The sequence below is a fragment of the Passer montanus genome, unplaced genomic scaffold (genome assembly GCF_014805655.1).
Source record: "Passer montanus isolate IOZ18808 unplaced genomic scaffold, ASM1480565v1 scaffold57, whole genome shotgun sequence".
In the NCBI taxonomy this organism is placed as follows: Eukaryota; Metazoa; Chordata; class Aves; order Passeriformes; family Passeridae; genus Passer; species Passer montanus.
Genome location: NW_024370705.1, coordinates 116,760 through 131,898, shown reverse-complemented (window position 1 = coordinate 131,898; position 15,139 = coordinate 116,760). Strand labels below are relative to the sequence as shown.

Sequence of the window (15,139 nt, the reverse complement as noted above, 5' to 3'; positions counted from 1 at the left end):
TTCCGATCTGCCTGCCGCGCCCGGGGCCGCGCTGCGCCGGGCTCTGTCCGCGCTGTGGCGGCGTCGTGCCGCCTGCACCGACCCCGTGCCGCCGGGACCGCAACGCCGCCGCCGCCGCCGGGGCTGGACGCTGCCGGGAACGCTGTGGTGCGGCGCGGGGAACTCGGCGGGGAACTGGAGCGAGCTGGGTACGGAGCGGCGGGGGGCGGCGGGAGCACCCGGTCTCCCTGCGCGGGGCCGCGCTCATCGGCGCCTCCGCAGGACTCTTCCGCGGCCCCGACCGGTGCTGTCGGGAGCACGACCAGTGCTGGGCGCAGATCACGGCGCTGCAATTCAACTACGGTATCCGCAACTATCGCCTGCACACCGTGTCCCACTGCGATTGCGACGCCAGGTGAGCCCGGGGCGTGAGGGGACGGGGGGCTTGGGGAGCCCGCCCTCCTCACCGGTCCCCTGCCCGCAGGTTTCGGCGGTGCCTGCTCTCCATCAACGACACCGTCTCCAACATCATCGGCGTCACATTCTTCAACCTGTTGGAGGTGCCGTGCTTTGTGCTGGAAGAGAGCGAGGAGTGCATCCAGTGGCACTGGTGGGGCGGGTGAGTTCCTGGGGGTGCCCCGGCCCTCAGCGTTTCCTGCCCGGTTGCCTCCTCGGGCACTGGCTGGGTTGGTGTGCAGGACCTCACAGTACGTGGTGTCCCCAGGTGTGAGCGTTATGGAGTAGTGCCTCTGGCCAGGATGGTGCAGCAGAATCAGTACCACCCCAGCCTACCATCGGAGGAGAGGGGCAGCCCCACTGTGCAGCCCCCGGGCAAGAGGAGTTTCTCTAGAACAGGGCGTAAGCGGTTTCGACAGGAACTGAGGGCAAAACCTGGGCGCCGCCAGGCACGGAAACCTAAGACAGCCCAGCAGCCACAGGTCCCAGGTACCGCTGCATCGGCCAGGGACAAGGCTGAGCTCACAACCAGGCACCCAGCAGTGCGGTGGGGGCTAGAGCCTGGCCATACAACAGCATTGACAGTGTCAGGACGGGATTTGGTTGGCGTAGAGCAAGGAGCTGGAATCTCAGCACGTCCTCGGTATGGCAGCCTTGGACCCAGCCCAGCCACAGCGCAATGTGGAGCCACCCCCGTGCCGGCAGTGAAGGGGCACAGGCAGCAGGGTGAGCTGCTACTGTGGGCAGCGTGTGCACACCACAGCTGGGGTGGCCCAAGGCCTCAGGCTGGTGGGGTCATGTGCTGGGGGTTCCCATTACTTCCCCACTCTCCTCAGGCCCAGGCAGGGGATGCAGGTGCAACAAGCACCTGGGTAAGTGTGAGCACCAGATTGCTCCCCATGAGATGAGGTACCAGCTGCACAACGCGGACAGCCGGACACTCTTCCACTGCAACTGCACGCGCAGGTGTGAGTCCAGGAGGAAAAGGGCACTATGTGCATACAGAGAAGGTGGGATGACTGCCCTGCCCAGCACCTGGTGACATGTGCCCTCCTGTGCCTGCAGACTGGCACGGTGCCTCCACAGGGCAAGGGACTGCAGTGACATGGACTTGGCTGTCCTGGCTGACCGCATCACCACGGACTGCTTTGTGCTAGAGCTGCCTGCTGCCTGCAGCCCAGGGAGGGGGTTACAGCACAGGTAAGTGGGGAGGGCAAGAGGCCAGGGCCTGGGTGGGGCAGGAAACTGGTAGTGCAAGCGTTGGTCCCTACTCTGCTGTGCCACAAGCAGGCTGCAGGGCAGGGGCAGTGGATGTTGGTGCTGCAGGGTTACAGTGATGCTCACAGCTTTGCTTTTCCAGCAGCTGTACCATGGTGACCAGGGCTGTGCTTGTACCTGCACAGCGGCTCAGAAAGATTCTAAGACGCTGGGGCCCTCTGCGTGTGAGCTCCAAGGCCAAGCATCCACACTGGAAGACACATGCCGTGGGAGGCACCCCCTGTGAGCAGTGCCAGCATCTGGTTGTAGAGCAGACACCAGCGTGGCCCCACACAGTGCTTGGATGACACCCAAGTGGTGTTGTCATGGGGAGGAAGATGTGCTGCGCAGCAGCTGGGAGCTGCTTGGGGTCTGGTCCTCAGGTCAAAGGATGGCACTGAGCATGGCTGTTAGCATGACAGCATGGAGCTGGGGACCACAGCCAGAGCAGGCAGAGGGACTGAGAAGCCTCTCAAGGAGCTGTGGCTGCCATCCATGAGTATCAAAAGCAAGGGGAAAGAAATAGGAGGGCTCAGGAAAGAGGAAACCCATTGTCCCTTCCCTGGTGTGCTCTGGGGCAATGGGAATGGCAGGACACCCCACCCCTAGATTGGTGACCCTTCAACTGTGGGGCTTGAGCAGAGAGGTGTAATCCTGCCCAGGCAGGGTAGGAGGGCTGGGGTCAGTACCTGAACACAGCAGAAAAAATAAAGGGTGGTTAGTCAGAGCATGGTGTATGGTACAAGAGTTGAGCCTGCTGTCCCCTCTTGACATTGTGGTCCCCACCCCAGGGCTGATGCTGCCCCCAGCAGTGAGCACAGTGCAGCTGGGGTGGGAAGGATCATTTATTTTGTCACTTACACTATGTTCAGGCTGAGGCACAGTGGCAGAGCAGGGAAGGAGCAAGCTTTGATCTCCAGGGTACCCTGTGGTAGTCCTTGCTCTGAGCCTGTCACCATTCCTGCCAGAGCCCTGCCCTGGCTTTTAGAGCCACCTCAGGTGTGAGGCCAGCACTCCTCCCATGGGACAAGAGTCCTGCACTCGGAAGTTCATGAGAGGTTCCCCAAACCACATGAGACCAGTTTTGCCCACCCTCCCCTGTGTGGGGGAGCAGCCCCCCCAGAGCCCAGGGCAGGAGCTTGGGCTGGGAGCAGCAAGGGGGGCCCTCTACTTGCCAGGCACATAACAGGGGTGAGGAGTCACTGCAATAAATAAGGGAGGGAGTGTCTCAGCAGGGAAGTGGCAGAGGAAAGCACACAGCAAGCGCGCTACGGGGAGGAGGAAGGGAGCCACTGCGTCAGCGGCCCATGGCACAGCTATGTCTGTCCAGTTCCTGGGGGCTGAGCCCCTCCTTTGGGGAGGGGCCACAGCCTGGGGGGCTGGTGGGGCTCATTCTTCGGCAAGGATGATAGCCCTGGTCTGCACTCTCCCGCCGCCGGCCCAGGGCCTGGTCAATCATCTCCAGGCGCAGTGCAGGCAGCAGGCCCAGGCTCCGGGGGTCAGCCCTGGCCAGGGAGCTGTCAGCAGAGACACGCCGGAGGCCACCTTGCTCCTGCACAGTCTGGTGTAATGAGCTGCTGTCTGGGCTCTCAGCTGCCTGTCCCAGCTCCTTGCTTTTGACATCATGGTGCCCCAGCTCCTCATGGGGCAGATGAATGGTGGGGATATTCCTGGGGAGGCTGCAACGGCTCTGGGGTGAGGGACTGCGGCTTGTACCCCTGTCCCGGCTTGATGGCCGAAGGATGAGGCCCTGGAACTTGGCCAGGCTGGGGCTTCGGCTCCGGTGACGTTTCATCTTGCCCGGGCTGGGACTACGGGATTTGGGAGCCAGGAGGACAAGTGTACTGTCATCCTCTTCTGAGCTGCTGCCTGAGCTGTCTGTAGAGCTGCTGCCCTCCTCTGACCTGGGTAGGGAAATCTGCACCCCTGCATCAGCACTGCTAGCTGACCCTCACAGGGGACTGTTAGGTACACACTAGCTGGCCTCCCCCATATCCATCCCCCCCACACCTCTTGGCTGTGCTCACCTGAAAGGGCTCAGTCACACCAGCAATGCTACTGGAGATGTTGCTGTAGTATCCAAGGATGTATTCGCCGTTCCCCTTGGGCAGTGCTTCCTCAGAGAACATCACCTGCAGCCCAGAGACACCTGATGGGCACTGGGGTTGGCACAGGGGTGCCCCCGCTCCCACCTCCAACCCCAGCCAAAAGCACAAATCTCTGCTGCCCATACCATGAGCCTGCCCCATACTCAGCAAAAAGCAAGAATGAGGTGCCTGTCTCCCCCATCCAGGGGCACAAAGGGGCAATTGTCCTCCCACTATGGGGCAGAGGTGCCAGCAAGACAGCAGGGCTGGCCCCAGCTCACCTGTGCACACAGCTGCTTCTCCAGGCAGCGCTCCCCTTCATCACTCCTGGCCCAGACATAGGACACATAGTCTTTAGGGTGCCGAAACCCCACCTGTGCACAATACATAGGACAATACAAGTGAGTGGAACAATGTGAGCCCCACTCAGCACAGTCACTCTTCAGTCTCCTGGTGCTCAGCCAGTTCTGCTCACACAGGGTGACCCAAAGCTGCCTTCCACCCCCCTGCAGGTGTGCCGTGGGGCCCACAGAGCAGGGGAAGAAGGAACTGCTGGACCAGAGCCTCCTGAACCAGGACCACGTCATGATGCCAGGGGAAGGGAGGGCACAGCTCCATGCCCCACCATGTTCGCTGGTGGGGAGTAGCTCAGAAGGGACCCCGCAGTGCTGTGCAGTGCTCCCCGCTCCCTCCAGCCCCAGCAGCCCCCAAGCCCCTACCCGGTAGAGTCCTATCCAGTCCCAGGAGCTCCGGTGGAAGCCAACAGCCATCTTGTACCTGACAACTGCTTGCTCAGGCCTGCTCCATTCGTCAGCCACATAAATCTCAACCAGGGGCTTGTCCACCTTAGAAGCAAACTGTCAAGAGACAGGTATGTGGTGAGAAAGGGCATGGCAAAGAGCTGCCTCTGCTGCATAGGGACCCCATGCATATACCCACAGCAGCTCCCAATAAGAGGCAAGGCAGCTGAGCTCGCCAAACTGAAGCTCCCCACACACGAGGCTGGACATTCTGACCCTGCAGCTCCTGCCTGTGTTCCCAGCAGCCCGGGACAGTGCTCACCTGCACGGCAAAGATGGCAGCTACTGGCTTGTGGTCACTGACGGTGTATTCCATGTGACTGCAGTAGCACAGCTGGCTCACTGACAGCACACCCTGGCTGGGCCGGTGCCCGCCTGTGCCCAACCTCTTGCTGGGAGGTTTTATCTTCCACAGGATGCGGTCAGTCCAGGCAGGTTTTCGCTTCTTGGCACTGCAGGGCACAGAGGGGTGTGTCTTGCCTGGCAGGGGCAGTGGGCTCTGCCCCAGACTACCTCCCCCTGGCACTATGGCACATGTGAGCAGAGGATGTGGCTCACCTTGGCACTCAACACAGCTGCAGGGACAGACGTATGCTGCCGCCAGCACTGCCATCGCATCACAGTCCAGCCTGCACCCACCCTAGCATGGCTGCTCTCCCCACCCATCCACACCAGCACCTGCACTGGCTATGAGCCCCACAGCTCCTGCATCTCTCAACCCCACCTCATGCCCAGCTCTGCTCTCCTACCTGCTGTCATACTTGTTGGTGCCCACATCAAACTTGAAAGTGGGTGGGAAGTTCAGGGGTCCCTCCTGGAAGCCTCTGAGAACAGGCCATGTGCTTTTGGCAATGTTCAACTGTGGGGAAGGAGCACAACAACCCCCATAGCCAGACCCCTCCAGAAATCCTGCCAAGATCTCCCCACCCTCACACACTGACATCCCAGTCCCATTCCTGCCAGCTCCTACAGCTCTCAGGGTTTGTCCATCTATGCCAGCAGCTAGTCTGTAGACTCAATGCCTCAGCTCTTCTTCACACACTCATGAAGTAAGTGTGCCCAGCTCCATCCAGACTGACCTGGGATTCTGCTGTCCCTTCCTCCCTCAGAGATAAGAGAGCCAGGGCCCTTTGTGTCCTACCAGTTGCAAGAGGACATGCCCTGTCCCACAGCTGCATGGGCAGTTTTGGGGAGAGTCAATGACTGCTAGGGGTCCAGTGTAGGCTGGCAGCACACCCACCCCTCACCTGATCCTTCTCCCAGAGCTGGCTCAGGACATTGCTGTCAATGGCATACTTCACAAAACAGATGTCCAGGCTCTCGATGCGGAAATTCAGGTCCCCAAACCAGAACACGAGGCTGTGGATGGTAGCAAGGGCAATGGGCTGAAAGAGCTGAGGCTATCAGAGCCAGGGACAGCAGGGGTAAGATGGCCCCAGCCTGGGGGCAGCCTTAGCCCACAGCACAGGTGCTCTTGGGAACACTGGCACAAGCCACTGCTCAGCCAGCAGCCTGGCCAGCTGCCAGGATTCTGCAGGTAGGACCAAGCACCATTAGCCAAATGGGCCAGACTTCCCCAAGCTGAAACCAAGGGTGGAAATTTCCACAGTGAGGCACCCATTGGATTCAGATCACAAAGCCAGGACACAGGGACAGAGCTGGCCCCGCTGACTGGTCCCAAACCCCAACAGTGCTAGTAAGGCAGGAATTGTACCAGCCCTGAATGTGGTGAGACCAAGACCCCTCTATAAACACCTACCCCACCATGCTGAGTAGTCCATGCTGGGCCAGCTCTGCAGGCAAGACCTGATCTCCAAGCTGTGCTGGGATGCAGGGGAGACCCCAGACCCTACATGGAGGTGATCAAGGACTGGGACTGGTACTAGAGCCCAGACTGGGAAGCAAAGTGGTGGGGTACGCACTCATGGTCCAGGATGCCGTTGGCCACGGGCCCCTCAAACTGCTGCATGTGCAGTATGGTGGCAAAGTCCTCCTTGCGCTGCTCTGCCTTCTCCAGGTGTGCTGGCAGGTGGCAGTTCAGGAAGCAGACCATGTGGCCGAAGATGGAGAGACGAACACTCACCCCACCCTTGTTGCCCTGCACCAAGAAGATCCCATGACTCCTTGAGAAGCCAGCCCCTTGCAATCTCCCCCCAGGGCCACACTCACCCAGTATCCCCCCAGCCCTGTCCTGGTGCAGTCTGTCTGGATGTCCTGAAGGAAGGGCAGGTGGTAGTACTTGGCAAACACCAGCAGGATCACACCTTGCATCCGCACTGTGCTGACCTGGAATTGGAGCAAGGGCTGGAGTAGGATGGTAGAGAGCCTGGGGACAATGCCCCCCGCTCCAGGCCATGGGGCAGCACCTCCACCCTTTGTGTGCCCCTCCACCCCACAGATGACTAACAGCACATTTGGTTCAGAGATCTGTGCACACCCTCCTGAGCACTGACGGCCAAACCTGAGCCTCCGTGATGCTGCGCTTACATATGCTCTGAGACAAATGCCTTCATGAGCTGAACCTGTCTGGGAGAGCTGAGCCTGCCCTGAGTCTCATAGGCTGTTGCCAGCAGCACCAGGCAGTTTCCACATTCACCTCCTCACCCTGGTTCAATGCAGGGGCAACATAAAGTCACCCCAAAGCATCAGAGGGGAAGCATAAGCGCAGGAAAGGCAGCTGGGTGGCACAAGCCAAACAACTTGCTGGGTGAGATGCAGCAGTGGTCCCTGCTGTCTGGATGGCTGCAGGCTGTCCTTTCAGCCAGCTCTCCCACTGCACCTCCCTCACAGCTTTCTATTCCTGTGTCCCACCTGCCTGGCAGGCAGAGAGAACACCAGTAGCCAACTCCTTTAGGACTCCTTACCAGGATGAAGTGGAAAGGACTCAGCACATCCATGAAGAGTTCACTCCACTGATCTGTGAAGAGGGCATCCTTCAAGCGCTTGTTTATCTTGGAGTTTACCTCCTGCAGCCTGACAGGAAATGTACAGGTCCTTCAGCCACACCAGGAAACCATCTGTATCCCAGTTAGTGAGAACTTGGGAGAGAAGCACAATGCTGGGCAGCAGGACAGGGTGGGAAGGGCAGTTCAAGGGAAGACATTGATTTTGGAACACAAACCAGCCATGTCCTTGCTCCAGTGATTCTGGGCCATGTGGTGGCAGGAGGCAGAAGTGGCCCTGAATCCAGGAAGCTTTGGCCCTTTCTAAAGCAGAAGCAGTTAAGCTGCACAGGGTTGAGCCTAAAGCCCATCTCGGTGTGTAAGAGGGGCTTACGGGGCCTTTCAGTCTCTACAGAGAAGTCATGTCCCAACAGCACAAGGTGTCCAGATGTATTCAAGCTGCGTAGCTGAGAGCAGCAGCAACCAGAAAGCTAACAGTGCTTCTCCCAGCTCGGCAATTAATGAAGAGAAGGAAAAACGTCCACAGAGAACAGCACAATCAGGAAATTTCTTGCCCAAAAATATCGAGTGCTTAGAGCACAAAGATACAGGTCAGAGGAAGGACACAGCCAGGCAGAGATGCCAGGAAGTGAGGAGTAGCAGGACACCCTGCCCTAGCCAGAACATGGTCCCAGCAGGTCTCTTACTATCAGCGACACCCCTCATCCCATTCATCCACCTCAGGTTGACCTCTAACATCCACATAGACCCATTGCACTGGCCTGCATTGCTGAGGGGACTGAGAGGCTGGCTCCAACACAACGAGCTGGCTCCAACATAGTTCCAGCAGTGTCAGCCTTTACCCTATGCCCCTGCAGATCCTGCTCGGGGTTAGTCCTGGAGGCAGATACAGCTTTTCCACCTCATACCTATAGGCAGAGGCTGCTTCCTGCTCCCTGTGCAAAGACAGCACATCCCTGGCTTTAGCAGGAATTCATACACCACTGCAGTCCTCAAGGGACAGCCACCCTCACCTCACCAGCCTCACCACAGCGCTGTGGTACTGCCCTGTCAGCAGGTCTTTGTAACAGGGGAATGGAGCCAATCCAGCCTCAGGAGAACAAGAGATCTATGCCCTTGATGCCTGCATGCCACATGCAAAAGCACATAGAAGAATGCTCCCAGAGGACTTGGCCAGGTGAGTCAAATGGTTTGACAGACCTGACCCAAGGACTGCCACAGCTCGCAGCAAGAGCAGGGCTAGCTTGGTCCAGCATAGCCAACCTCAGGCTCGATGAGTATTCAAGTCTAATCAGTACTCAAGGTTTACAGTTCCTCTCAGCACTCCCATTCTACCAGGAGCTGATTCTCCATCACCTTTTCTGACATGCTATCATTTGTGATGCACACCCCTCCCTACACCCCATGCCCCAAGGGAGGCTGGGGCTGCAGCTCTTCCATTCCTTGTCCCCTGGGGCTTTGGGGATTCCCCCAAAAGGGGATTTGCCAGAGGGGGGAGGGGAAGGAAAAGGAGGAGCTGCACCTCATCTTCTTACCCAATGGCGATCATGTCCACATCGTTTGTCTCGCCCGTGTTGAGGTGCAGCAGGGACGTCACATCATTTGGGGGCATGGCTGTACCTACGTTCCAGGTGACCACTGTGATGCTTGAGAGGACAAAGGAAGAACAGCTAACACGAAGGCTCAGAGGGGTTCCTTGTAACCCTGCTCAGCCCCCATATCCAGCAAGGAAGCTTTCTGCTGGCAACAGAAGTAGCCAAGGCTGAAGCTTAGTCATGGCATATACACCAGGTCCTTAACTCCCACATGAGAAAGACAGATCCTTGCCTCCAAGATCCCCCAGGATCTTCACCTGAAACTCTAGAAACCAACACAAAGAGCCCTCGTCTTCATCACCACCGGCTGACACAGGCAGGCTGTGAGACAGGGTGTCTCTGGAAAACCGCTTCCCCCCATTCCCCAGGAAGGTTCAGGCTCCGGGGGAAAAAGACCCGGATCTCAGTTCCCAGCCCCTGCCAGCCACAAAGGCCAGAGCAGCGCATGTGACAGCGGTGCTGCAACCCCGCAGCGGTGTCCTTCACCAACGCAAAGCCACATCCGTCAGAACACATTAATGCCACTGCGCAACGGGCACCAGCAAAGGGCCCGCAGGCTCTTTTGGTAGTGACAGGAGCCTCAGTTACAGGGGAGGCGATTCAAGAGGGAAGAAGAGCTGCGCCACGCTAGCCCCAGTGCTCGGGGACAGCCGGGGCAGGTAGCACTCACTCCACAGTCGGTGTCTATCACGATATCCCACACGAACAGTGGGCGCCAGACATCCTCGCCGCCGGGAACTTGCCTGCAGCCCCTCACCCCAATCCGCCACAGCGGGAAGAAGGGGCACAGCGGGTGCTGCTCCCACGGCACTGCGAACCCCGTCCCCGCGAGCGCCCCGCGGCCCCACTCACCGGAACGCGCCGTCCTCCGAGGCTCGTCCCGGGCAGTCCGGCAGCAGATCGCAGACGTCGCTGGGGCCGAGACGACCGAGGGGCCGGGCGAGAACGGGCAGCTCGCCCGGCTCCGCTCGGGGGGTCAGGCCCGCCCATCCGCCGGCGAGGAACTCACTGGACACGGCCTTGGGCAGCGTGGGGGCGCGGGGCACCGCGGGGCCCGCCCAGGCCGCGATGTGGTCGCTGGACTCCGCTTTGGGCAGCATCTCCCGCCGCTCCGGCGGGGCCGGCGCGGGGAATGCGACCCGGCCGGGCGCTGCCGGGGACGGGGGGCTACCCGGCCCGGGGGACAGCAAGGCCGGCAGCGGGAGACCCTCGGGCGGGGTCTGGGCCTGGGGCCGCTCCTCGGTTCCTGCGCGCCGCGGGCAGCCGTGCCCGAAGCCGTGCCCGTCCGGTCGGGAGCTCCTACGGCCGCCCGGGACGCCGCCACCGAGGAAAGGCGCCGCCGAAACCCCAGCGTCGGGCGGGAGGCGAGCCGCGCTCCCGGGGCCGCGCGGGGGACCGGGTCGAGACCCTGCGGCGGAGGCCGAGCCCCGGTCGGCGCTGCCGCGCCGGGCCAGGTCCATCGGCGGCAGGAGACCGCAGCGGCCCCGGCCGCGGCCGCGGCCCCGGCCCAGCGCACCTTGCGGCCCCGCCCCGTGACGTACCACACAGTGACGTCAACGCCCGCCACCTGCTCGGCGCCGTGAAGGCGCAGGAGCGGCCCCGCCCCTCGCTCACCTGGGGCCCGCCCCGCCGGCGTGAGCGCCGCGCGCCTCCCGAGCGCCTTTCCGCGCGCCCGCCCCTGCACACCTGGCCCTGCGTGTGCGCGTGTGCACCCGTCCGTGCACATCTGTCCTTGCTCGTGCACATCTGCCCCTCCAAATGAATGCCTGCCCTGGTGCATTACTCTGTATACGACTGTTCACGACTGCAGCCGTTGTGTCAGCTTGTGCCAGATATGTCTGTGGTCTGCTACAGAGTGTTTGCATTGCTGATGAGCATACACACCCTTCCTTGTGCAGCTGTGTGTGAGTGTGTTTGTGTGCTTGTGCCCGGCTCTGTGTGTATTTGCCTATGGGCTGCATGTGCTGCATGTGCATCTCCGTGTGTGTACTGGTCTGTGTTGCAGCTCTGTGCAACTGTGTGTGTAGCTGGGGATGTGTGTGTGTCTGTGTGTGCAGCTGTGTGTATGTGGGCTTTGTGTGTAGGTGCTGCTGTACCTGTGTGTGGCAGTGCCCATGTGCTCCAGTGAAGCACTTTGTACGGGCAGGTCTGGACACCTGTACTCGGGGTGCACACACACACAGGAGTCTGAGTGACAGGTCCATCCTCATCCTGTGCCTGCTACAGTGTCTGGGGAAGGCTGGAACTTGAGAAGACGGAGGACCCTGGTGAGTTAAGGAGTAAGGCAGAGGAGGATACTGGTCAGAGAGTATAAGATCCCTGGGTCCCCATGGGACTCAGGAGCCAAAGGAACTGTGGGAAGTCCCTGGCGTTGTGGAGGGGCACTTGCAATAATTTGTTATCAATGGTGGCAATTCGGAAAGGACTGAGGAGAGTCGATGTTACTGCTCTGCATGGACACAGCACTCCAGGGGTGGCCTCATAAGAGCCCCCGTGACCTCCTGTGGCCTGCTCACAACACTCCCCCAATGCAGCTCAGGATGTCATTCACCTGCTTTGCCCTGAGGAGATGGTGAGCTCATGGCAGTGAGGGTCAGGGTGTGTGTCTGTGTGTTGGTATGCATGTGTTGGTGTGTGGTGCTGGGGTGTGTGTTCCTGTTGTCAGTATGTGTTGTTTCTGTGTCGGTCAGTGCAATGGCGTTCTGTGTGTATGTGTAGTTGTTTGTGTGTGTTGCTCTGTGTGTTGGTGCTGTTGGTCTGTGTGCTGCTGATCTGTGCACAGTTGGTGTGGTGGGTTTCAGTGCTGGCTAAATGCCAGCACACTTACTAGAATATACTTATTCATTTCCTGCTGTGACATAGGATAAGGAGGAAGGCAAAGTAGGCTTAAACTTGAAAAGGGCATAAAGAAAAGTTTATTAATAGTAACTAAAAGAAAGAATAATAAGAATTATAATAAAACTTTTAGAACACTTCTCCCCCCATAACCTTTTCTTTCTCTCTAACAATGTACAGAAACAATGCAGTCAATTTATTACTTTTAGAATAGTCTTTCTTTGGTTCGCTTAGGGAGAAAAGTCTCTCTTGTTAATTTGTGAAGACTGCTCTATAAGAAAACAGTTCTCTCCTGGCTTTGAATTTCTATGAATAGTAACCACCAGGAAAATCTGCAATTGTGAAGTCCTTCCCATTTTTCACAGCTTTTCTCACAGCTGTATTTATGGGCCATGTCAATTTATGGGGTACTGTTTTAAAGATGAACTGTTTAAGAGCAAAGGTTCTATTTATCTATCTTTAAAATCACAATTTCTGGGAAGAGAGGTCTTCTTTTCTCCCTGGGGGCACAGGGTCTTCATCACTCTTTTCTCTCTATATATATAAACTTATAAAGTAGCTGTGATCCCATTCTTATGGGATCATAGCTACTTTAACATTTGCTTACTTTAAGACAGAGGCCTTTGCTAGATATCTACCATTTCAACAATTCATCTCCCCATACTTTTCAATGCATTACAAAGAAAAAGAGCCTGATGTATCAACTATATTCTTCTCCATATATTTATAAGAGGATTTTCAGCCTAAAACTAAAGGCATCTCTTCACCCCTTCCATCTGGGACTTGACTTCTTCTTCAATGTCTTCATTCACAGTGTCTTCATGCTGTTCTGCTACGTGTTTGCACTTTGTCCTTTTCTCTCACTCAAGGGAGGATTGAAGCACTGAAAGAGTTAATATCTCACCCAGGGCCTGCAGATGGTTATGTGACCCTGGCCAGGCTCTGTAGCTTGCAGCCAGAGCTGGGCTGGAGGGGAAAGCAGTTAGGATCTCAGCAGCCAGGCCAGAACACAGCAGCAGCACACAGGCTTCTCCTCCCCCTGCCCGGTGGGTGCAGGTGATGTGTGTTGCTGTGTCTCTTGCTGTGTCTCTTGCTCTGTGTGTGTTGCTGTCGCTCTGCGCACGCTCAGCGCTCGCGGCTACGTGCCAGTCACACGGTGCGCACGCGTCTGCCCGCGGTCTGTTTCCGTTCGCGCGCGCACGTGTCGCGCGCGAGTCTTCGCGCATGCGCGGTGCGCGTGCCCGCGCCGCGCCGGACGTGGCAGCGGCGGGAGCGATGCGGGCGCTGGGGCCGGGGCCGGGGCTGTGGCTGCGGCTGCTGCTGACGGCGGCGCTGGCGGCGGGCAGCGGCTCGGAGCACCCCCGGCTCCGCGAGACCGTGCTGCGGGACCTGGCCCGCGGCAAGGTGGAGGTGAGCGCGGGTGGGGACCGCGGGACGTGCCCGGGGTGAACCGGTGCCCGCCGGGCGCCTGACGGGGTGTTCTCTCCGGCAGACCTGCGGCGGGTGACGGCTGAACCGCCTCAGGGAGGTACGTACTGGGGCCGGGCCGGGCCGGGGAGTCGGGGCTTCCCGACACTGAGCCGGGCCCGACGGGCCACTCTCCGCAGGTGAAGGCATTCGTCACCCAGGACATCCCGTTCTAGTACCTGCCGGCAGCAGCTGCACTGCGGTCCCGATGGGATGGGATGGGATGGGATGGGATGGGATGGGATGGGATGGGATGGGATGGGATGGTTGCGGGACAAGATGGGATGAGTGAGGGACGGGATAGGATGGGTGAGGGACAGGATGCAAGGGAATGAAGTATGGGAGGGGATGAGCTGAGGGACAGGATGGGGTTTTGTGAGGAATGAAGGACAGGGTTTGGTGAGGAGTGGAGAATGGGTAGTTGGGGAATGTGATAAAGGATAGGATGGTATTACATGGGAAACAGGATGGGATGGTATGCAATGAAGGATGGGATGGTGAACAGAACAGATGGGATGGAAGGCAATAGAATATGAGAGAAGATGGGCTGGGATGGGGGATGGTACAGGATAGACAGGAATGGGATGTGACAGAGGACAGAAGGGGACGTGATGAAGGATGGGATGGGATAAGGGTTGCATGGGCCTGGTCAGTGCTGCCCACTCCTTGACACATTGCCCAGCCATAACCTGGAGATGAAACACCTGCCTGGTGCTGACCCTGAGCTTGTGCTCCTCAGCCTCCGGTATGAGGAGCTAGAGGTGAGTGGGCAGTGCGGCACCTACTGCCACAGGGCCTGGGGTGTTCAGTGCCCCATGGGTGCCAGGCTACAGCCCCTGTCTGGGTGCAGAGAATTCCCCTGAGCGACATGACCCGGGAAGAGATCAACCAGCTGGTGCAGGAGTTGGGCTTCTACCGCAAGGAGACACCTGATGCCCCTGTGCCAGAGGAGTTCCAGTTTGCCCCTGCCAAGTCTCTGCCAATACTGCTGCCCCCACAAACACCCACTGCTGATGGCGAGACCCCACCCAAACGTGACAAGGAAGAACACCCAGACCTCTAGCAAGGAGTGCCACCCTTAGGACAGGGTCCTGCAGCCAGTCCCCAGTGCAGGGAGTGAGTGCGTTAATGGCAGCTGGATGTGGTGTCACAGGGTGGCAAAGGTTTTCCCCCCCACTCTTGCTTGTGTGCTGGTTGATGCCCTCCTGCCCTTGGAGCCCATTATCCTTGGCCAGTCAGGAGCAGCAGCATTTCTTTCAGTCTCTTGCTGTGCCCAGATGTTTAGCTGCTCCCAGCACTGGGCAGCAGTATCCTGCCTGCTTGGGATAGGATGAAACCCTCAGCAGAAAGTGCCAGGTGCTAAGGGTAGATGTGCTGAGTCCCAAAGGTGGGAGAGCTGTCCCAGGAAGGGGGCTTTACCCCCCAGCAGGGTTTATGTCATATCCCGCTCCTAGTAAAGCTTTTATTTGCAGTCATCTGTACTGTGTCATCTTTTCAGAGGGAGCTTGGTGGTGTGCATCCCAAACTGCTCTGTTCCAAGGACAGCTGGGTGCCCCAGAGCTTCTCACAGAGGTAGGAGACGATGGCACAGTCATAGTCACTGCTGGTGAGCCACATACCAACCTACAGACCGACTGTGCTGTTCCTGTGCCACCCCTCCCCAGCATGACAGAGGGCTGAGGGTGGTGGGCACCATGGCAAGGGATGAGCTGTTCTCACGGGGTGCAGGGGGACGGTCATGAACCCATAAGTGAATCCTG

The 15,139-nt window shown here is 58.7% G+C and overlaps 3 protein-coding genes across 4 annotated transcripts; 2 read left to right on the top strand and 1 right to left on the bottom strand.

Annotated features, from left to right (window-relative positions):
- Nucleotides 1-10: 10 nt before the first annotated feature.
- Nucleotides 11-2,419, top strand: PLA2G3 (phospholipase A2 group III; the record flags this gene model as incomplete). Its single annotated transcript, XM_039726106.1, has 7 exons — nt 11-188; nt 262-394; nt 464-598; nt 704-1,161; nt 1,272-1,401; nt 1,501-1,635; nt 1,796-2,419. Coding segments are annotated over 7 exons (1,374 nt in total), but the record flags the coding sequence as incomplete, so codon positions are not given.
- A 100-nt stretch (nt 2,420-2,519) lies between these two features.
- On the bottom strand, nt 2,520-10,816 carry INPP5J (inositol polyphosphate-5-phosphatase J). 2 transcript variants are annotated; one of them, XM_039726118.1, is made up of 12 exons: nt 9,930-10,806; nt 9,018-9,128; nt 7,444-7,552; nt 6,749-6,865; nt 6,502-6,677; nt 5,827-5,938; nt 5,329-5,438; nt 4,842-5,031; nt 4,499-4,636; nt 4,061-4,153; nt 3,720-3,824; nt 2,520-3,610 (listed from the first exon to the last, which is right to left on the bottom strand). In XM_039726118.1, exons 1-12 carry the CDS (start codon nt 10,535-10,537, stop codon nt 2,990-2,992), a joined length of 2,490 nt encoding a protein of 829 aa, XP_039582052.1. In that variant the 5' UTR covers nt 10,538-10,806; the 3' UTR covers nt 2,520-2,989. The 2 variants fall into 2 exon arrangements, with proteins under 2 accessions (XP_039582052.1, XP_039582054.1); XM_039726120.1 differs by having other exon boundaries at nt 3,405-3,596; nt 9,930-10,816.
- A 2,305-nt stretch (nt 10,817-13,121) lies between these two features.
- On the top strand, nt 13,122-14,854 carry SELENOM (selenoprotein M). The gene is made up of 5 exons (XM_039726117.1): nt 13,122-13,322; nt 13,405-13,440; nt 13,520-13,554; nt 14,062-14,140; nt 14,230-14,854. The coding sequence occupies exons 1-5, from the start codon at nt 13,137-13,139 to the stop codon at nt 14,440-14,442; spliced, it is 549 nt and encodes a 182-aa protein (XP_039582051.1). The 5' UTR covers nt 13,122-13,136; the 3' UTR covers nt 14,443-14,854.
- The last annotated feature ends 285 nt before the right edge of the window (nt 14,855-15,139 follow it).

Coding starts and splice junctions, on each gene's coding strand:
- INPP5J (XM_039726118.1), bottom strand. CDS start 10,537: ATGGACCTGGCCCGGCGCGGCAGCGCCGACCGGGGCTCGGCCTCCGCC. Junction 7,553..9,017: donor GTGGACATGATCGCCATTGG/GTAAGAAGATGA, acceptor ATTTCCTGTCAG/GCTGCAGGAGGTAAACTCCA. Junction 5,032..5,328: donor ACCAACAAGTATGACAGCAG/GTAGGAGAGCAG, acceptor TGTGCCCTGCAG/TGCCAAGAAGCGAAAACCTG.